We start from the raw sequence: 23491 nt of genomic DNA on the forward strand, positions 1-23491 counted from the left end.
TGAATATGCAGCAGCAGGCGAAAAGGATTTTCAATTTGTCGTAGAATTAATCGATTTCTTTTCCGATGTCACCTACTTCTTGCCGCGTGCGTTCATACTAATGCATTGTTTTTTTCTCTCTTTTCGATTTCTTCGGCTACCTTCTAGCTTCTTCCAAACTGGTGACAGTGAACCGCCGCACGATTGCCCTGGAATATCGTCGTTGTTCGGTGAAGATTTGTTCGCATTTGCGCCGTGTTCCCGGCGTGTTGTCCAACAGTGGTGGTATCGCGTTCGTAACTGCTCCCACGTGCGCTTCCCTTTCGTGTCGACAGCGAATGCTGTGTGCGTATGTGTGCATGTGGGTCTGTGTGTGAGTTCAGCAGGACTTCAGAGCAAGAGAGCTTTACCGCTATCGATTATGTTCCAGTATGCTCTGACACTGATGGAGCTAAAACCGGTTCATCATACGGCGACCAACACGGACGGCTGTAGCTTTCGGAGCTCCAGCGAGACCCTAGGATGGGACGAGCATCCTGAGAAAGAAATATTGTTTTTTGACCATCAAGATCTGCCATTCAGTCGACCGCAGCAGTGATCGTGAACGTGCCGTGTTCAGATGAGTGCCGATGTAAATGCGCTATCAGTTCCCGATCATGACAGCCATGAGTACATGTGTGACAGTTGCAGTGCAGCCTACAGCCCTACGTGAAGCAAAGCACTGTGTTCGATATTTTGCAGGAACGGGAGTGCAAATGTATAGTTAAATTAGACAGAAAAGTAGCAATAGAACCCGGAAAAGAAGAAGTGATGTACCACAGAAAATTGCGTTAATTGAAGATGGGTATAAATTGCACCCGTAGTATCGTTTACCATTAGTACTTCACCAAGCAACGATCGTAGTCTAACTCATCGCACCAGATAGCTATATAATATCGGGACTTAAAGTCCTGTGGAATAAACGAATACCGTTGTGCAATAAAAGTTCACAATTAATTGCCTTTTGTGTATTAAGCTTGAATACAGGCAGCTTAACGTGTGTTCTAATCAAGGGGAAGGGATTTGAGTGATGATTAGTGATCAGTGTGCAAGAACCTGTATAGATTTACTACTTGCACTAATCGCATAAAGTGGTACGTGAGCGTTGTGTATAGTGTGTGAATATATGACGGCGAGCGTACTCGCTATTCTCTTTCGGGGACTACCACCTTAGTATTTGTGGGTGCACGCACGCATATTGGCGCGGCGTGACCACAAAGCCACCGGCACCAACGTCTGTATGGATGCGGGAGGACTCCCAGTATTTCCGGGTGCTAATCAGGCCAGTCACCTGAACAGTCTTCACCTACAGCAACAACAGCAGCAGCAGGCTCAACATCATCAACTGACGCTGCAGCAGCAGCAACAGATGCAACTGCTCAACAACCACAACCTTCATCAACAGCAGCAGCAACAACATCCGCAGCAGCTTCTGCAGCAGCATCAACTTCAGCAGCAGCAGCAGCAGCAGCAGCAGCAACATCAACAACAACCATTGCAGCAGCTTGGCCAGGGCGGCGAAGTTCCCCAGAAACGTCAGGCGGTGTTCGACAGACTGAAGCGACGCATCGAAACCTACCGGCGGCGGCAAACCGATTGCACGCCTCGGTTCGAGCAAACGTACAGTGGGATCTGTGAGCAACAGAGCCTCGAAACCACCGCACTGCAAAAGAAGTATCTTGAACAAAAAAATAAACGCTCGTTAAAGAAGACAGAGAAGAAGCAGGCCGAACAGCAGCAACTACAACAGCAACAGACACTATCCGGAAATCTGCAAAGCAGTGTTCATGTGGTGAGTAATTTTCAAATTTTGTATAAACAAATCCGGGTCTGTACTTATTGATGGTATTGTTCGATAAAAAACTGGGTGGACCTAATATGGAATTTTATGTCATTGTTTATGTCAAAGCCAATTAAAAAACTTTCACTGAATGAAAACATTTGCATTTTCATTCTTGTGTTTATTTCATAATTCTGAGTTAATTGTCTTAGAAACAATGTTGTTGTAGCTATTTCCAATATTTACAATAAAATAATATCTGTTTATGGAAGGGTAAAGCTTCTTAAGTATTTCAAAATAACACATATGATTTGTGTATTGCGAATGTGAAGCAAGATACAGATCTTAGAGCCTGAATCATTTTAAGGATAAAACGTTTAGCACTCCGGTGCACTAGTTTAAAACCTTTAAAATCATGGTTTGTCTGTATATGAAAATGTGTTGACAGTTGATTGTCTTTTATGAGTAAAAAGTCTACTTATTAGTATAGTTTATTCATCATCGAAGTTATTTATCAAAAATATAGTTACTACAAATTATTTTCGCATTCTTTTTCAAAAATCTTTGCGTTTCGTTTAATGTTTCTCGTGACTATGCGTCTCTTTCGAAGCATGCATGTATCTTAAATGAAAGCCCCGGTAAAGTTTTGTGAAACCTGGAGCAACCGACATTCAATCGTTATTTTTGCACGCGAGAGTAACTTGTTGTCGCGCTTGTGTTCTCGCATACAGTATGGTTAGCAACAGCTGGATAACTCAGCAGGTGTCATTTCTTCGTTTTGAGTGTACACTCATAGTCTTCCCTGATTGTATACCACTTTTTTCGGCGTTTGTATCGATTACACAAATTTCTTCAAGACGAGCTTCTCAATTTTTGTTGCCAGCTTAATGTTTTGCCAGTAATTTTTAAATACTGTATTTTCAGCGAAACTTAACACGATATAATACTTTAATTCTGATATGATCAGTTGCTCGAGAGCCACATGCGAAACATGTGTTTCCTGTTCATGGGTTTTTTTGCGAAGGCTGTGGTTTCAGCATTAACGGAATTGTAAATCTAAAACTGTCGTCCAGTTAGAGTATATGCCAAAAATGGTCGATTGTTCTCTTTCAAACACCATTGCTATTCGATTGTGATGTGCGTTTCATGGTGGAATTTTGATAACATTTAATGTTTTCTAGTAAACCACTTTTGTTTTTACGTTGGTATGTTTGCGGATATGCCACTGATTTACTGATACAATACATACGGCAAAGCCGTAAAATACTTAATAAAAAAACTTTAATATTGGCAAGAGAATGAAACCGGTGAGGACAATATGAGACACGTGCATAATATTTTATTTAACATGCGTAAAAAACTTCTTTACTATGTTTTTTGATCGCGTTCTCCAGAGTGAGAGCACTTATGCTTACATGATCAAATAGCTCTCTTAAACAATTTTCAGGATTTTGATTATTTGCAACATCTGTTGGAAGCGTTCATCTCACCTGAGATAACGATGGTTTGCTAATAATAAGTAGCAGTCACAGGAATCTAGTCGTTGACCTTTCGCGTGACTTTTTAGGATGGCGTCCTTACGAGTTTCCTTTATGATCAAATTGATGTTTAAATACCAAGGCAACTGCTTTAGGAAATAATTGTTGTTTCATTTAGCTTTGCTTGAATGAAATGTGTATGTTTCTGAATGAATGTGATGTTTCTAGTGGCTAAAAATGTCTTTCTTTTATGTTTCTATTTTATGTAAACAGATAGCACGGTTTTAGTGCAGAGCGAAGATGTTTTTTCCTCATCTTATAAATGTTATTCTTAAACTTGTGAACTTTGTATCAATGAATTGTAATTTTGGTGCAATAAATATTGTAAATCGTTGAAGCCGAAGCATTAGCGAACTTATACGTGAACCAACAATACAAAAAACGTGGAACATTCAATTTGGCCAATAATTAGAAAACATTTGATCTCAACAAGTTTGAAAACCATGGCGCAGTCTTGTGATAAATCATGGTATATTGTATCACATGTAAATAAAAACTAGGGAAACAGGGTAGATTAACAGGACTAAAAATACGACAGCTTATCAACCGTGTGGATCATGACAAATATTAATGAATCTTATATCATTTAAATCTCGCATTAAAGATGATTGTTACTTTTTATCGCGTGAAACATAATTCTGAATGTGTTAGCTATAAATTTATAAATTGTTTAACCGTTTTGTGCAGATCAGCAAATGTATTTCGTTAACAAAATATGTGTCTTCATAACTTACAAAATTACAAGGCGGACCTGTAGTACAATCGTCGACTCGCACGACTTAACAACACGATCGTCGTGAGTTCAAATCTAGAATGGATTGTGATAAGGACTGAATACTCGGCTGCGTGGTCTGTATAAGTTTCGAAAACCTGTTAAGCCTAGCAGAAGAAGATAATAACAAGTGTGTGTGGTTTTATACTCTTTTCCGTACGTAAAAATCATATGTTAATAAAAATATAATATATTCGTGTAGAAAACTGAAACGTTGAAACGTATTATTATTGTAATGTTTTCCAGTCTTACATTATATATTATGAAGTTATGTAAACAATTATATTAAGCTCATAAACAATACTAAAATATTTAGTTATAGATTGTACTCGATATACCTATGTTGTTCGATACACCCTCACATTATCGTACGTTTGATACATTTAGCATCGGAAGAAGGGATTTTTATGATGATTAAAATTAAAAGCGTTCTTGAACAATCAACGGTGCAATTGTCTATTATCGCTACCGGCTTAATGCTCTATGCACCTAACGCTCCTCGGTGGTTGCTGCTAGCTTTGGCGTTTAGGATTGTATGTGATGAATGAGCAGCACAGCTATAAAATCGATTGAACTGTTGGTACGTATGAGCGAACGTAAATGCGTACAGCAGTCTCCCTTTCATGACATTATAAGCTAAGCATTTTCCTGATGTAGCACCTATCATAGAATAGTCGGAGGTACTTCTTAAAACTCTTTGTGATAAAAATGTCTTCATAGGGGTGGAAATGTGTTCGCTTCTTTTTTTTCTCGGTAAAATATCTTATCATGAGAAAAGCTATGAGCCCTTAACACGCCATCGCAACCGGAAAAATGTGCCATTTCTCGTTTAGTAGCAGACGTAATGAAAACAAATTGTTCCTTTGCGGAAGTAAATTTTTAGGCAGTATTTATATGCATGAATACGCTACATCTCATCGAAGTCAGCTATTCAGTTGACGTCAGGATACAGTGAGCCAGGCGAAACTTTCTACAATAGGTAAAAACGACATTCAAAATAAGTGTTGTTTTTTAAAACAAAAATAGGATTCTTCTTCAGTGCCCGGTATTCAAAACGGTAGAATCTTGATTAGATTCCAGATCGTAGAAATAACAAAGTATTGTGTTAAATAAATTTTAGAAAATATTCAAGCCTTTAGCACACTTCTATCACACTTCTATCTATTTTATTTCAAACAAAACAAACAAAATAACAAAATTTAAAAATAAATTGTTGCTGTTTTGTTACATATCTTATCCTAAAAAATTACCGATTAATTTTATGATTTTATTTTTATAGTTTTTGTATTTTAAAATAGATATTCTCACTACTTATGTCAATTTGATGTACATATTTCGACACGTGCACACGCACACGGATTATTTATCTGTATTGTAGTTGTATAGGACACAGTAATAGACAGATTCCTAGCCTGACTTTTCTTGTTTGAACGTGTATTATAAAGTGATTAAAAACAAGCCACGACGTTTTATCAGTATAATAGTTGAGTAGTTTAAGAAGTATTTAATTTTAAGATAAATAATTATTTAGTTTTGGTTTATTTTGGCGAAGAAATGTTATGGTATCCCGAGAATGGTGTAAACGAAATGTATTATATTTATATACTTACAAAGGCAAAAAGGAATAGTATATGCTTTTTTTATTAGCATTTTTCCAGGATCAGTTGTATCAGTAAACCAGTGGCATATCCGAAAACATACCAACGTAAAAAACAAAAGTGGTTTACTAGAAAACAGTGGGCTTTTAGATTTTAGAAGTATGATAAAGTTACAAATTATTCGACGTAATACAGTTACACATTATTCGGCGTAATAAAGTTACAAATTATTCGGCGTAGCGAGTAATATCTTTATTCTGCGAACAGAATCCGCTATAAATTTGAAAACCTTTACAGAATACTTGAATATTCTTTTATTTATTTAAAACGTTCCACAAGCAAGTGAACTTTTTTTTATATGATTCGAAATCGTGTGATGTTTTAAATGAATGTAGCAACCCTGTAATCACTATGAAATCAAACCTACATCATGTCATGCATATGCGACATTACGATATACGATAAATATTGAAATATTAAAAAAAAAACTGAACACAACCACTATGTGAATTATTTACTCAACTTAACCTTAAATTTAAAAAATAAATTCAAATATTAGTAAAACATAATTATTTCAAACTAATATTTGTTGTCTTTTTTTGCGTTAGAAACAGTCTAATTAGATACAAATATGCATCCTATTATTGCGGTAGCTTTTCAGTAGCTTCAAAGCACAAGGTTCTGCAATGGTATAGTGATGAAGCTTTCATGGCAAATAAAATCCCTTGTCTAAAAGCTTTTTGTTTTTTCTTTAAACTCTACCTACGGAACAGTACCTATATGCTGGCTCCGCCAGTGCGGTTGATGTATATTGGGGTCGTTGATACGACAACGGCATATTGTGGCCTCATGGATAGCATTGGAAAGCAGTCTTTTGTACGATCTCATTGCCGCTGCTCAACCACTGATTTCGCTCCATTTAGCACATAGATTGGCGTAAGTAAGAGGCAAAACTACGATGAGCGATTTCTTTCTTTCCTTTCGTCCGTCCATGGGTTTCGTACACGTATCAGCAAGCTTTACGCAAGTTTCATGCATTGGCATTGTCAATGTATCTCTCTCTCTCTCTCTGATGCTCAGAAGTGTGTATCTTTTCGCTTTCGTATGGTCTCACTTACAGAAAATATTTCTATTTGGTAGGTTTCTTTTGTCAGAGCATTGTCTAGTTATCTAGGAGAGTTTATAAGTGTTAAATTATCCTAATTTGGCGTATTTTCCTTCTAAACATTCTTAATTTTGAGATTCTCTGAAATTGACAAACACGTGAATGGTTCATTTTCTAATAATATATCATTTTTACTCAACTAACGAGCAAGATGTTAATTACTTTTGCACAGATGATTGAAGCTGACGACATATTTTGTATGGCAATTGTTAACTGTTTTGCAACCGCTTACAAATTTCTGCCTTTGTATTTTGTCGTATACTTTCGTATTTTGTCATACATCTGTATTTAAAATCGTCTGACTCATGCCTAACGGGTTTGCTTGAGAACAATCTTACAATGTTGTTTGTTTCTCGTAGTATGTATATAAATAACTTTAAAATGTGTCATACATGTGCTTAACAACACGATACAAGCACAACACGAAAAATATTCCCGGCCATTATAGTTACCATCTTTAAGAAAGGTTAGTAAGTATAAGCAGTAGTATATCGTAGAGTCACGCATGGTTCAGCAAGCTTATCGGAAGTGATTACACGTTACACGGTTGCTCGTGTGGTTGTAACGGGAGTAACATTCAGTTTATGGTCTATGATAGGCCTAGCTCGCAGAGTGTAGTTGAAAGGGTCTCACTCTCTTGAAAATGTTCCCACGACTTAGTTATACGGTGGTACTTGTGAATGCGTTACTTTTGCCCATATGCTTTTTGGCTTGTTACACAAGATCATGAGCTCTTGTATTACAGTCGTCTTGCAATCGATTTCAGTTTCGATCGGTGCCTTTGTATTGTTTTAATGGATAAGAAAATAGATCGCAAGTTTAGGAACCAAACATGTTGACATTTTAGTAACAATTTGAGATTTTTTTTGCATTGGCCGCTTGTACTGTAAGTAAACATAATAAAAGCTTTATTTATTTTTAGTGATTTTATGTCCAGGAGAGTGTTGTTACAACTATTTGGGCTATAAAGAATGAGAATCACTTAAATTCTCTATGTTAGAAACAATTCACGTATTTATTCATATACATATTTGGATGTAACGTTTGCATATCATAGTCTTCTTATAATGAAATAGATATTCATATTTTAAAAAACCAGCAAAATATGCATGTAATTCACAACGACAACAATTCTTATAGCTTATACCTATTTGTATTTTACGGCCCGGTGTGTTACAACCGTTAACTCTTATTACTTAACAACATGATGGATTCAAGCCGCGTATGGTCCCTCATACGCTGGACAGACTATTCTACTGAGATAATCAATTAGATACTAATAGCCAAACCCCATTCATCGTAAAGGGAGGTCTTGACCGGTAACGGTTGTTATGGCAAAGAAGAATAAAAAATAAACCACAACATAAACTGTTATATTTTTCATGTCATTTTGCGATGTAATAAATAATATAATATTGGTTAACAACTCGATAATGTTAATAAAATATATAAGTAAATATAAGTGCATATGTGCTTGAAACTTGACCAAGTCGGCTTCAGTAAAAAAATCTAACAGCTTATCTTTGTCTTATCTTTATAATAGGCTCTATTTATTAAAAAAAGTTATATCTCGTTAAGTTTATCTCGTTAAGAAAAAAAGTTATATCTCTGATATTACCTTACATTTCGTTAAGGAACGTAATTTGTTTGTGTGCATTGAAACATTGATTTGCATGATAACTGTTTAAAAAGAGAATGTAGTTTATGATAGCATAAAAATTCATCCCAAACTGAACGAAAATAAAGCGATACGCATACAACAGCAGCATAAAAAAGAGCAGAGATAAAAACGAGAGAGCAAGAGAAAAGAGAGTGTTTGTAAAGTTAGATTCGGCGCACAGTGTAACGCAATGCCAGTTGAAGTTTGGACTAGCGGAAGTACAGTGATTATTGCTAAAGCTGTTTGGCAGTAATCAAAGGAAGTATGAGGTTTGTTTATGAGCTCACCATCCATCGTACAATTGTTAGTGTTTTCCCCTTTGATTCTGCAGCATTCGATACTATCCTGTTATCATGGTATATCGCGTATGCTACTGTTGTGCAAAGCACGGTGGAATTTACTTTTGCTTGTACTAATACTTAGCTATTTTACCATAATGTTTTGGATTAGTTAGTGTTCATGTTGTTAATCAGCTTAATATCACGTGATGCATGTGTCTTCTACTTTCACGTTGTTTAATTCGTTTTTCTATACATCAGTCGTGGATGTAATTGATTGATTTGATATTGAATTTTATTCAATGGGTTCGAAAAATATTGTATTCGGTTTGCTTTTAATCTGCTTTTGCAACTCTTTTGTTTTACGTACGATTGATGACACTTCAACGACTGATGACATATTGGTTTAAAATGTCTCAGAAGTATCTAAGCTTACCTAGAACAGCGGATATGCCACAAAACAAAGTAACATCTTGCGTATGTTCTTATGATACATAAAAAAATACCGGTACAGAAAACACTTCAAGCGAGTTATCCAGTTTATTGCAACGCACGTTTAAAGTAAGTTTTGTGTATTTGACGTTCATCTTGCGACTGAAAAGCTCATAATCTCAGTGGTGTAGCCGCTGAAGAAAACCTGTTCTTATTGGGTAGTTCTGGCAAATGCACAGTGCCTAAATACGTCATCGACGCCGACGTCCCAATTCTTCTATTCCTTCACATTTTTTTGTATCCCAACCAAGGCTCGCGTTGGAGTAAGCTGATGATATTTGTACGACTGAGTCTTTGCTGTAGTTGTAACGGCTTCGAGTCGGAGCAAACCTAACCCTGCGATACATGGTAGGTTGCTTGCGCAACATCGATCAGCGATGAAGAACTTCATCAACGTTATTTCACAGGTTGTTGATCTTTGAAGCGATGGTGTATCGTGCATCACCACCTATACTTCCTAACCTATCACACTCTTATTTTGCTTTTCTCTTTCTCACCAGTTTAAAACATGTATAAAATAACCATTGTGCTTTCATGCCTCTTTGTTTACGGCGCGCGTTTCAGGCAAGATAGATGCAGTTGGTAACTTTATTTACATTTATTTTTCAACGATCACTTTAACTTATTTATTATATATTTGTATGTGCTTCGAGATTCGCTAAACTTTGTAAATTTTAACATTTTACAGTCGAATATTACTCGGCTGTTAAAGCATTGAGTCCTTGAACCCACGTCGGGCATGTTGTTAAGTCGTACGAGTTGATGACTACACCACGGGATCACCCGAATGTATTAATTATTATTTGTTTATTTGTTTATTTGTAAATGTTAAGTGATTGGCCATCATTGGCCTTATCACTGATCTTATAAACTAAACTTATAATAACATAAAGCATCACGGTACAATGTAACATCAGCACGAAATAAATAACACAGAGTATCACAGCAAGAAAAACAGGTTAACTTAGGGAATTCCAGTCAAAAGAGTCATAATGTGCATTAAATTATTATAATAGATGTTCTTTACATTAAGAACATCATTAAATATTTATACAATTCCACATCTTTGCGTATAGATAGTAAATTATTTGCTAAATGTAATGTTTACAGGATTAAAGCCGGTCTGGTGGTACAGTCGTCAACTCGTACGATTTAACAACATGCCCATCATATCTTGCTATGAGTATTCAATAAGTCACTGAAAGCCAAGCCCACTAGTGGAAAAGGCAGACCTTCACCGACTACGGTTGTTGTGTCAAAGAAAAACAAGTAAATTAAACTTAAATAATAATATCAAAGAAACAAACAAAATATGAACTTATTAAACATTTTGTTTACGACAAAATAATGAAGTAAATAATGGAGCCCTTGAGCCGTGGAATCGGATTGTGAGATATTCCAAAACAACACATGAAAACCAATATCTTTTTAGTTAGTATTGGATCAGGCAACTCTGTCAAACCAGCTACATCGCCATCAACCATCTTATTATCTTGCTCAACTATCGCTGCAAGCAAGGGAATTCGTGCGAACGCACGCACGTCTGAACGCATACAACAATACAATCAAACACACAACATAGTGCTCATTAACAACAGAGGGAACTAGCCGTATGACCATGCAATTTTTTCCGTCTGTGGTACAAACTCGCATACACACCTGCAAAAAAAAGTATTGCAAACGACAGCAATTTCAAAGCGCGTACGACGAAGCGAAAGAGTACGGAATGTGCAAAGTGAAAAAGCGCACATTTGAATAAAGAAACAAGGGATAAAAACTGAAAGATGAAGCGAGATGAGCAGACAAAAATATAAGAGAGAGAGAGAGAGAGAGAGAGAGAGAGAGAGAGAGAGAGAGAGAGATGGTGGGTAAGAAAGATAGCGAAAGAAACTTAGAGTGTAGAGCATTTGCAAGTGCGCATACGAACACTTGTGGATAAATATGTGATGCATGCTGAACGATGAACGCTAGTGTAAAAAATGAATAAGTAAGCGCGGATTTTAAATAAGCAATTTCCTCCAATCTCAAATAGCACAATCGAGACCGACATACGATTGATACATACGCGGGTAGACCTTCGTGAGTGTAAAATTGTCCAGAAAAGTTTTGTAACAAAATAATTTTAGTGGACAACCTTTTTGTTTTGTGAATTGCTGCTCAAATTCTAGAAGAGCATTCAAACACAAAAGCATTTGATAGCATACGTTTTAGCAAAGAGAGACCACAGGATAGGTCATTCAATCAGTAACAGGTAACATTTGTATCTAGTCTCTGGTTTTGGAACCTACGATTTGAAAAACTTGCTACATTCAAAATTCGTTTCTGTTTTGCCTCTTTGCCTGATCGAGCGGCTTTGTTGAAACGACGATTAAAGCAGAAAAAACGGAAGGAAACTGTACAAAACAATCCCTTGTTGTTGCCGGTCGTCTGATGCAACTCTTTCGTCACAGTCACAACAATAGACAAGCGCACGGAGAAACCTTTATGCTATACGAAGACGGCAAATGGTTGGTGCGAGTTACACTTTTATTACGACACATTACCCTTCGTCAAGGAAACAGCTGCGGAACGGGTTAAAATAGCCTGGCGAGGAGAAGGAATAGTAGTTGACGGTGGAAAGCATTCTGTAACTGTTGGGCGTACCGCTTCGCTAATACGCTGCGCTGGATCATGTTGCATTGCATAGAAGCCTCATTAAATCGTGCGTTAAACAGTTGGTAGAGTGGAATTGGAAAATGCAGGTACCGTAGTGTCGATTCGCGTCAGGTGTTGGTATCAAGGGTATGTTTTAATCGGATGTTTGATGTATTTTGGTGTGCTATACTTTGGTGACTTTAACTCAATCATGCGTTTGTGTTGTGCTGTGCCATTTATGACAGAAAATTAATTTTGCATGTTATCCACATAAATTAGTGTTTTGATTGTTTTTAGGTATTTAAATATAATCAATTGTTAATGATATGATTTGTTTATATAAAACATTACAATCTGTTTAGCAAAACACCATACAAGTTAGTCCATAATCAAAACAGTGTTAGATTGCCTGTTTCCTGTGGCCAGAATGCAAAGATCGCACGGAATTCCTCCACCAATCGTTTTCTTCTTTATAGTGGGTTCTTGATAGTGATTCAGTTGCCGCTTACAGTATGAGTGATCTCAAGGTTTAATTAAATTAAAAAGAAGTCAACCCTATTTTGAGTAGAATTCAATCATCGTTCTTATTTATCATTTTCATTCATTGAATGTGTTTTAAATGGCTTGATTATGTTTGTTTCTTTGGAGATAATGTAGTAAATTGTTCATATTGAGTAATAAAAGCCTAAATTGTTGTATAATAGTAAACACACTTTTATAAAATAAATTGACTGAGTTTGCACTTAATAGTTTGAATTAAGTATTCTTAGCGAATATCTAATTAATGTTGAACTACTCATTATACAGGGTTCAAGGGATTATGCGACGCGTGTATATTTTGTTGCTCACAATATTGATTGATTAACACTTGCTATGTATTTTTACTTTGTCCAAAATAATTGTTCACCCGTTCAATATGTTTATTAGTGCAAAGCGCGAACTGTCGAATCCAAACCAAACTAAATGTAACCAAGCTATTTTTAGTAAATTTTCATCTGTTCATAATTGAGAAAAAAAACATAATTAGATGGTCTCAACGATACATTCTTGTAATTTATTTATTTATTGAAGAAAATGTGTGAATATATATTAACGTAGAAATCATAGGCAAATCTAGACCTGGAACTAATCGTTGTGGTTGTATCGTTTGTTTTAATGCATTGTTGATTTCAATGATATTTAAATGACTTCAAAAATATGTATTTGCAAGTGCAGACATATCTCGTTCAGAGCAAACAATATTTTTAGAAATTTTATGGTTCGATTGCTACAGTCCTATTTTAACAGAACTGCCGTAATGTTCATGTACAAGTGAACCTAATACATTGAACAATTGATTTGATTGACAATGAACAATTGAATTGATTGACAATTGATCTCGTGGTACAGTCGTCAACTCTTACGACTTTGCAACTTACCCGTCATGGGTTCAAGCCTCGAATGGACCGTGCTCCCCCCCCCCATACATATGACAGACTATTCTGCTATGTGTAATCAATTAGTCACTAAATGCCTAGCCAAAGGTTGTTGTGTCAAAGAACTTCATAGACAAGCTTCCGAGACTTGTTAGTACCTCGCAGTCGTATACTTAGTCCTTTCTAAGGTTGGGGGGGGGGGGGGGGGGGTGTTTTGCTCATTGAGTATCGATATGCCAAACTCCATTATCATTGTCGTGTGAAGGACGAAGTCAACCCTATATTAAGGGTCTGAATAACAAATTTGAAAAATGCAAATTGAAAAAATATTGTATTTTGCATGGTTTGAATGTAAATTGAATTAATGATACGTTGTCATTCATTTCAATCGCTTTTTGTCAGATAAGAAATGAACTTTTTTTTCTTCTTTTTTTTAATAGAGACTTTGAGCCAATTGGCCTCATTCGCCTCTTAAGAAATGAACGAGTTTTACGTTTCAATTATTATTAGTACTTATTATAGACTTATTATATACCATGACTTATTAGAAAAGAATATAGTATTTAATTTCGTATAGTATATTGTTTTCAACAGGGCATATTCTATTCCTATGCGTTATGGGGTTGTTTTACTAAACTTCAAATGGGCTCAGAAAACGTTAGCAGCAACACTGACAGTGATAAATGATTGTACACACATACAGGTTTTGCTCGACAAGAGCGGAGCACAAATAGCAAACTGTGATTATGATTCTGATCAGATTTCCTCTCGTGTCCAATCTGCTTCTGCTTTGTTTCTCGTAAACCGAACCTATGTGACTTCGTGCTGCGGTAGCCGGCGATGCGAGGCAGAGGCCCATAAACAATCCTTTCTGGAATGTGCGTTTAACGAAGGCTGCTGGCACTGTGGATGGTGGAGCTCCTTCAGATCGGTTCCAGTGGGGACGAATGTTGCGCTATGCTCGACAAGAGAGCGAGAGAGAGAGAGAGAGAGAGAGAGAGAGAGAGAGAGAGAGAGAGAGAGAGAGTGATTTCGATGACGCGATTGGGGCCATCGGAAGCAACATACATGATAGACATTGGTTTGAAAGAGGAACACAACTCCAGAGAATATATTCACGTACCAACGCGCAGCTCTTGCTCTAGTGCGAAACATTTTTGATGGCTGGGATGATGCGAGAAAATTCGACGAGAAATGACACAAACTCTCGCGAGTTCTGCAACCCGAATAGCGTGGGTGTCGCTGAGTTCACACGAGTAACCACCTATCCATGCGTGTGTGACGCTGGTGGCGAGGGTGTTTGGACATGACCGGAAATGTAGTACCACGTGTGCCCGAGTGAGAAAGAACGAGTAACAACCGATGCTCTCTGTTCATTCATGGTGTGGAATTTCTGTGCTCAGTAGAATGAAACTGTTTTTTTTCGTACACCCAAACGTTTCCACGAAAACGGCCGATTGCGTAGCGCAAGGTATGAACGGAGTCAGAGACCGCCGTTTAGCATCCGCCGTAGAACTCACCAATTGACGATATAGCGCCATTCGATGTGTACAGCTGGTAACAGTTCGCTATTGTACACATCTCTAAAGTGTTTGTGAAGAAGCCAGTAACCGCAAGGGCAAGTGTCTGTTGCTTCTAGTAAGGCGAGTGAATCAGCAGTCGTAGGACGTGCTCTGGGCATGAGCTAAGCTATACTAGAACACAAATTGGCGATGGAAAATAATTGTAATACATTGGATGTTGACTTTTTTTATTTTGAACACAAATTATAATTTTCTGAATTATATAGCAATTGAGTATTTCAATTCATTGCATATAAAAATAAACCTACGAGAATCCGGGGATGTTTTTTTGTAAATAAATCTGTCAAGAGCACAAATTAAATACAGTGCAGTAAATAATGTTTTATTAATGTCTGTGGTTTTCAAACTACACACCAAGCATTTTTTTAGTGCTAACAATCGAAATTCTGTTTCCCGTGAGTAAAAATAATTGTCCCCTATAAGTGCCCTTTTGGTGCAATCGTATCCCGGTAACTGTTACATGGTCATCCATGGTCTGAGTAGTATTCGTGTTCCAATGTAACCGATTACCATGAAATTCATTCATTTCATCTCGGGTACTCACCGACGAGCACGGCTACTTGCGAGCCGCAAGAGCTCCCCGGGTGCCTGATTCCCCGCGCAAGAGGAAGAGCCGCAGCGCTGGCTGACAAACAGAGACGAAATGATGCGGTTTAAGCGGCCCAGGAAGAAGATAAACTTCCTCTACCGATTGTGGGTGGCAAACGCACCCACCAGGTGAAGGAGAAATCATAACAAAGATGGGATTTCGAAGTGGCAATACGAATGTAATGTTTAGTTAGTAGAACTCTCTGGCACGCGCGTGTTGGATTTGCTGGCTTACCTCCGTTATCTCTGAATTTTCATTCAGAGAGCGGGGTGGTACCGTTCGCGTTTGATCGGCGGCAATCGGCCGTTTGCCACGAAGTGAGCAGTTGTTTTATTATGAGCACACTGGAATAAGTACTGGTTTGCGATTCGTTGTTGCGAGCGTCGGAAGCTGGCACTGGCGCGTCGTCTACAGTTCATCTTAGGTTGTACGAAGTGTCGGACACACTACCGACTGGTGTAGAGTGCAGTTGTGAAGATGCGTGTAGTTTTTCTACGACTTGACGTGTATTCTTAACGGTTCGTTTGAACACGCAGAACGGGGCATGCATTTCAAAGCTTGCGGCAAAAGTGTACGATTGAGAATAAAAGCTATTGATGGATGCTCGGGAAAATGTAATGACCCAATATCTAATGTTCAAACTATACAATTACTGATTCAATGTATGTTACGCGGAACATTATGTGACACTAGCGAGCATTTTACTGATTGTGAAGGCTATCTTTATAGATTTGTGAAATTAAGATAGTTTTTATAGGGCATAGATTTTAACTATTGTTCTGGTATGGTTTCGATGTGTGGAATTGCCCAAACAGTGATATCATTTCTTATCTGCGCCAATCTATCGTGTTATGGATGTGTATCGAAATACTTATGTGATATTAATTACCGTTTGATTGACAATAAAACCATTTAAATGAATGGTGCACGAAATCAATCTTATAACATGCTGTTTTGAACTTAAGTTACCTTGTGAGAATCGATTACAGTTGAATGCTACATTATAACATGTTTTAAACGTGTGGTTTTATCAACTGACATAGTGTTTTCGATTTCTAAGCGTAAGACATACTACTAGTATTTTAAAAAAATGCAATCAACTACGTTGGTACAGTAAACTTAATTTGTAATTATGTTTCAAACGTTTTAATGCTTATGAAATGATGCAACCTTAACAATCAAATAATACCCTAACGAAGTTTAAACCGCTGTCTCTATGAGCGATCCGTATAAAAATAGAACAAAGTGAAACACCATTATGGTTCCAGCATACCATTACTCTCTTTTTCCATAAATGTGCCAATCATATACCGATTCTTGACGCACCAACATCATCGTTGCACACGATGACGATGCACCGGCTGAGGAGAAAAGAGCGATGACGTTTCTGAAGTTGTACGGTTTACATACGTGTTACGATTTGAGGTTTATGCTGATGGTGAAAATGCGACTGCGAAAATGAAAACTAATCAACACACCAGTTGTTGTAGTGTCGATGGAGTATGAATGGTGCGCGCATATTGTGTCGTCTTATTTGCAAACGAAACAATTGAGTACGACGACCTGCTGGTAGCTGTAAAAAAACACACACACACTCCGAAAACGAACTGGTTACGTGCGTGTCAATCTATCGGCCCAACTCAAATAACGTTTTTAGTGCAATGTTGTTTAGTGCGCTGTGTTCCAGTGCCGTAGACCTTGTGGATAGCAAATGAAACGGCAAATGACAAAAAGAGGTTTGAGAAGCATGAATGCAGTGGAAAAGCGTGAAACTGTCTTTGCAAGACGTGTTAGTATCCACACACATTTGAAACACACGGCTACAGTCAAACTTACCATTATCGTTAGCACAAAATAGCACTGTAGCCGCTGTATCTTACACGAAAAGAAAGCGAAAGTGTGAGCATTACGGCATGTGATAGTAATAAACATACTGAAACTTACTGAAAACGCGTACAGCAGGCTTGATGCGTGGCCTGGTTGAGCTTTGTTTTACTTCATTGTGCACTATGAAGTTGAAAAAGAGAGTGTGTGTGTGTCAGTTCGTGTGATCATTATTTGGTATGTGTTAGTAGTGTTTGATCCTCACAACCATATATTTTAAACTTGTGTGATGATACCATTCATTGAAATTTCGTGTATGCCATGGTTAATATGCAATTATTCGCAAAGTGTTATGTGCTCTTTTCCAATGTGGATGCGTAAAGTAGCCCTTACTGACAAAAACTGATCGCTAAGCAGAACTTATTTTTACCTTCCGTTTATGTGAGTCGGATAAATTGACCTCAAAATAGTATATTCATTTTTTTTCTCGTTAAAACCAGAACACAGCGATCGGTCGAAGAAGAGAGTTGTTGAGGTAAAAATTCTCCATTGCCATCTTTTCGACAAGAGCTAACAAATGGAGCATTGAAGTAACACTTGCCAGCAGCGCAGCGGGAGCAGACTGCAGACGTTTGCTAGTGTTACGCAGTTTAAATTAGAAGCGAAAAAATCATTATGTTGATTTGTTACAATTTTTAGTCTATAAATACTAATCTTCGTTCCGGGCGGTGCGGTACGGTACTACTAGTATTGGCGGTATTAGTGCTGGTTTGCCATGGTGCGCTTGACGCCATCGACCAACAGTAAACAAAGTTAAGAAAAGAACCCCTTGCCCAGAAAACTGTACGGACCGACCTGCCTGGTGAAAGCGGCGCAGTAGACATTTTTCAAACACATCGTGTCGTCGCGTGCCTTCGCCATCGAACGCGAGCTCGTGCTTGGTTGAATGCGAACGAGACCTGGGATGAGAAAGAACGGGTGATACATACACTTCACACAGCAATATCATCAGTATCATCATCATCAGCATTCACCGAATCATCTCTGTTGTGAATATTGAAGAAAAAATAGCCTTGCTATCGGTTATATCCAGCACTAGTTCTCCCTTCGCGTGCAGTACACTACGTTGCGGGTAGAGAGAAACGGCACCTTTTCATCACAAACTCAGCGTGTGTATCCTTTTGAAAAACAACGATCAAAGGATCGGCTACTGACTGGTTACACCCCCAATCGCTTCTTATTCAGAGATATTCGGCCCAGCAGAGCAACCGCTCACCTTTATTAATGAACGTTTGGGTAAATATAAATTTATTTGCATGACTTTATTTCCAAATATCTGGGACTTTTATTCCGTTTAGTTTATGCTGTTTGACGACAAAGGGTGATGTGCCTAATGTATATTATTCTGTTATATGCATTCGCTTGTGGCGTTATTGTTATTCTGATACATTTCATAGTCTTCCCTCAAACATTGGAAAGCACTGTATGCTCTTTCGCACAGATCTTCGATTGTTTCCAGATTCTTAGCTTCTAGACAGGCACGATGCTTCGCTACGAACTCCTCGTCCGCATCATCACTGTTCCCCAGATTTTCCCAGTTTGCTTGCAAATCGACTCCATACTTATCGTCGTAGAGATTCAGCTCGAGTCCGATGCAACGCACGAAGCAATGTGTCACAGGATCATCGGGAAACTCGTTTGCCCGATAATGTACCTTTAGTTCGTCATTGGCGGCGCCCTGCACAGCGTTACTGCAGGATTCAATCACTGACTCGTTATTATCGGCCGCTGTTACGAACTGCAACAACGCCTGTTTGTAATTAAAGGGAGAAAATAAAATTTAGCGATCGATCGGTGGGAACGCGGGACAACAGTTTAATGCCGGTTTGGTATACTTCGATAATGCTTTCATACAACATTACCTGGACATTCAGCACTACCAAAACTCCTCCGATGAGAAGAAGGGAGTTCATTGCTGGCCGTTTACCGGTGGTTGTGTACTTGAGACTGTTGTTAACACGATTCTTGGTCACAGACAACTGTTGTCCCAAATCGATTTTCCGTCAATTTTTATAGAATTGTTTTTTCCCCTCATAACGACTCCGTTGAAGATACATTGGCAAATGCTTCCAAGACAAATGAGAAAATCGCGTGTTGTTGCCGTACAATTGAGTAGTGTTTAGGAAAATGATAGTGTTTTAACTCCTTTTTCAAATTGGGGAAAACGTTGTCTGATCACTGTTGATAGGGTTTCTTGGGATTTTTTTTTGGTTTTTTTTTAAATTAAAAATAATTTATTATTATCAATGGTCTAACAAAATTGCACTTGAACGTATAGATAATGCAAGCCATTAAGAAACAAATTGTATTGCAATTGTTTCGTGCAAATGATTGGTTGTCATCATCAGTCTAACCCCGTGGAAAATTTAGCTATTTGTTCAGTTGTTTATATTTACCTTGTACATAATGTTTTTAAAAAGGAATCGAAAGATTTTTGTTCTTAGCTATCTAAAGTTTGCACATTGTATAATATTATACATTGTATAATATTATGTATCTATAATATATATACATACTCCAACCTCGTGTACCATTCCATAATATCGTAAGTAATATTTTTATTAGTTAATCCAATTTCATGACGGAGAGGTTAATTATAGCCAGGCGGTAATCCTCAATGTTTAAAATCTCTCCTCACGCGCATAGCTCTAGCACAATACGTTGGATTCGTGAAGTACCAAGTTTTTGGAGGCTATGACCCAATAATGAAAACACACCAAGGATTGTTTTGAGCCAATAGTTGGTATTTGTATAGTCCTTTAGTTTACTGGTTTATTATTGGATAAACCAGAGCCATCTAAAGTTAATCGAAATCATAAAAATTATCTCACATCTTACAATTTTTATCAACTCTTTTTATTCATGTCAATAAAACTTTTTACTCTCGTACTGACCATCGAATGATATAGTTCATGTATTCGTATAGGGTTTTCATAGCAAATTCGATATTGTAAACCAGTTATCGGTATAATTTATATATTTCAAGTAGCTTAAAAATCATTCATAAAATTATATTATTTTACTTAATTACAGTGATTTACTCAACACGCACCCAAATCCTCTTCAGTGTTTTGGTTCCAAAACAATAAAACCCTAGAAACTACTGAGTACGCCGGATTCAAACTTGATAACGACAGTTTCATACTTTACAACATCAGAATAGAGTTGACTGCGTCCAATTGAAGGTTTACGACGCCAAAGTCACACTTGACGAAAACCGATAACTAGTTTACAATATCGAATTGGCTATGAAAACCTTGTAAATTAAGTTATTGATAGCCAAACACCAGTTGTCATTCTGTATGGTGCGTTTACATTCGAGGAAATGCCAAAATTTTACATGGCGTAAAAATATTCATGGCGCAACGCCATTTGGCGGAATGTCTGGTTGCACGGTAACGCACGTTATAATCGGTAATTGCATTAGTTTTTCCTCAAGTATACGAAGCTGTGTTCCCCTGATACATTCAAAAAATTAAAGCAATGCCAGCCAATGCGATGTTTACTGTTGAGCCAAATTTCAATTAAAGCGACGGCATACAGTTAGTTGGGAACTTTAACATATTTAACATATAAACTAGTGGGAAAGATGAATATGTGGAATGTGAATATGCATTCAGCACTGCCAAGCATGAGTATGGACTGAATGTGGATTCACCGTGTAGGGGTGTTTTTTTTTAAATTGACAGTAATGTAAATAGATATATGTTTAATTGAGATTGTGTTAAATTGTTGTTATCTTTAATTTAAAAATCTCCTTTTGTTTTCTTTCACAGCAACAAAAATTCCTCAAGCGGCCAGCTGACGATATCGATTCCGCCTCCGATTCGTATGAGCCACCGGTGAAACTACAGCATAACGGATCCGAGAATCTTACCAAATTCTCCGTGGAAATCGTTCAACAGCTGGAGTTCACGACGTCGGCCGCCAACTCGCAACCTCAGCAAATCAGTACAAACGTTACTGTTAAAGCATTAACCAATGCGTCCGTTAAGAGCGAAGGATCTACAGCAAATGGTGGCTCGGGCGGAGGCATTGGTGGAACCGGAGGCGGCAATGGAATGCCTGGTCAGCAACAACAACAGCAACCAAACAATAATCCGACGCCGTCCCCGCACATGCATGATCTTGGCAACATCGTGGATTTTAAGCAAGAACCCGAAAATGAATTCGCTGATCTTTCGGCAGCATTGGAGAAGGATGCGGCGGCCAATGGTCACTTTCCGGGATTATCGGACTTCATTGGGGATGACACGAACGATGAAAACGACACCTTCAAGGATCTCATATCAGATCTCTCGGACTTCCAGTCCGATTTTCTCGATTTCGAGGAAAAACCGCAACCACCGATGCAGCCTCAAGGACAGCAGCAGCAACCATCACACCAACAGCAATCGCAAATGCAATCGCAGCAGCATCAACAGCATCAACAACACCAGCAGCTCATGCAGTCACAGCAAAATCAGCAGCATATGCAGCAGCATCATCCACAACAACCACCACACCATCCATTGCAGCATCAGCAGATGCATCATCAGCATAGTCAACAGCAACAACACCAACCGCATCCTCCAGGAGCTCAGCAAATGTTATCAAATCTACAGCAGCAACAGCAGCAGCAGCATCACCGGACACATCCGCAACACCTTCAGCAACATCTTCAACAACAGCAGATCCAACATCATCAGCAGATCGAGGTGAAGCAAGAGCATTGTATCAAACAGGAACACCCCAGTCCTGGCTTATTAGATAATATGGGTATAAAGCGTGGTGGCCCGCTAACGCCACAGCAACAACAGCAACATCAGCAGCAGCAGCAACAACAGCAACAACAACAACAGCAGCAACAGTATTCAAATACATTTGGTGATGGGATTGGTGGACCAGGCGTTGCGGCGGGAACTGGACCAATGGCAAAGCAGCGTCCTGGATATGGCAATACTCAAAATGGTCCCATACCCGAACTCTCTCCCGCGGCCCAAACACTTAAACACATGGCCGAGCAGCATCAACATAAGAACGCCATGAACATGGGTTTCCCTCGAAATGGACCCCAAATTCCACAAGGTCAACAGAGGCCTCCATTCGCAGAGTTCAGTCAGTATGCGGGCAACGAGTTTATGAACTCGTCAGTTGGTAGTACAGGTAGCCCCGTAAGTGGCAATAACCCTGTCGGACCAGGATCGCTTCCGCTAGGCGGTGGTGTACCTGGTAGTGGTGCTGGTGCTGCTGGTCCGGGCCAGGGTCCAGGGTCTGTTTCTGGAGGCCAATTTCACAAGGCGAACGTGCCGCCATTCCCTGGTGCTGATCTTATAAAGCAAGAGTTGTTTGCATCTCAGAATGATTTCGATCTCAAACCCACGCTAAACCGTTTACAATCGTCAATGGGGCCAAACGGTCCTAAGATTGGTCCAGTACCAGGCGGGTTCGTCAAAACACCCAACCAACAACAGCAACCACCGCCCCAACACCCACAGCAGCAACAGCAACAACAGCAATCACAACAACAGCAACAATATTCACCATATGGTTCGCCCGGAGGAATACCAAACCACGGGGGAAGTCCCGTACCAGGATTTATGCCAGGTTCACGCGGTGCTGGCACTGGACCGGGCATCGCAGCAAATCAAGGACCAGCTGGTGGACCCAACGTTTCTGGAGCAGGTGGTCCCGGCGGCCCGGGTGGAGGAGCTGGTAGTGGTGGTGGTGGTGGTGGTGGTGGTGGTGGAGGCGGTGGTGGAGGTGGTGGAGGAGGAGGTGGTGGTGGCAACACTAACTCAGGTGGTCCTGGCGGTAATGGCGGCGGAATGCCACCTCGGGGCGGAGCCCCTAACGCAGGATCGATGCCGGGAGGACAGAATTCAACAATGCTTCAGATGAAGCAAACGCAACAGCTGCACATTAGTCAACAGGGCCCAGGGGGTCATGGCATTCAGGTAAGTGTTTGTTTGCATGCAAAAAAAGTCGAGGCGTTTTCGATACGCAGTAAATTGTTGAGATTTGTAAATAAATTGATTTTCTATTATTTAAGTTATATTACAAGCCAGGTTTATTACAGTGCAAATTACATATCGACAAATGTTGA

The 23491-nt window shown here is 38.8% G+C and overlaps 2 protein-coding genes and 1 long non-coding RNA gene across 9 annotated transcripts in view; 1 reads left to right on the forward strand and 2 right to left on the reverse strand.

Moving 5' to 3' along the window:
* The window catches only part of LOC1272637 (neurogenic protein mastermind), a 68710-nt gene that overhangs the window by 20786 nt on the left and 24433 nt on the right, over positions 1–23491 (forward strand). For 3 of the 7 annotated variants that reach the window (XM_061663137.1, XM_061663135.1, XM_061663136.1), the window contains 2 exons: positions 148–1810; positions 21183–23342. In XM_061663137.1, coding sequence (XP_061519121.1) covers positions 1259–1810; positions 21183–23342 — 2712 coding nt within the window. In that variant the 5' untranslated portion in view covers positions 148–1258. Of the gene's footprint in view, positions 1–147; positions 1811–15732; positions 15840–15897; positions 18643–21182; positions 23343–23491 lie in introns of those variants that run through there. The other 4 variants (XM_061663141.1, XM_061663140.1, XM_061663138.1 and 1 more) reach the window with 4 other exon arrangements.
* Positions 13913–14561, reverse strand: LOC133394122 (uncharacterized). The gene is made up of 2 exons (XR_009766610.1): positions 14474–14561; positions 13913–14305 (listed from the first exon to the last, which is right to left on the reverse strand). It is a non-coding gene; the product is annotated as an uncharacterized LOC133394122 (long non-coding RNA).
* On the reverse strand, positions 18650–19408 carry LOC1272639 (general odorant-binding protein 99b). The gene is made up of 2 exons (XM_061663143.1): positions 19269–19408; positions 18650–19156 (listed from the first exon to the last, which is right to left on the reverse strand). The coding sequence occupies exons 1-2, from the start codon at positions 19317–19319 to the stop codon at positions 18755–18757; spliced, it is 453 nt and encodes a 150-aa protein (XP_061519127.1). The 5' UTR covers positions 19320–19408; the 3' UTR covers positions 18650–18754.

The sequence above is a fragment of the Anopheles gambiae genome, chromosome 3, assembly GCF_943734735.2.
Source record: "Anopheles gambiae chromosome 3, idAnoGambNW_F1_1, whole genome shotgun sequence".
Taxonomy (NCBI): domain Eukaryota; kingdom Metazoa; phylum Arthropoda; class Insecta; order Diptera; family Culicidae; genus Anopheles; species Anopheles gambiae.

What these genes read in the sequence shown, in the direction of transcription:
- LOC1272639 (XM_061663143.1), bottom strand. Translation starts at nt 19,319, where the DNA reads ATGAACTCCCTTCTTCTCATCGGAGGAGTTTTGGTAGTGCTGAATGTC. An exon ending in TGGTAGTGCTGAATGTCCAG is followed by an intron (nt 19,157 to 19,268) that starts GTAATGTTGTAT and finishes AATTACAAACAG; the next exon opens with GCGTTGTTGCAGTTCGTAAC.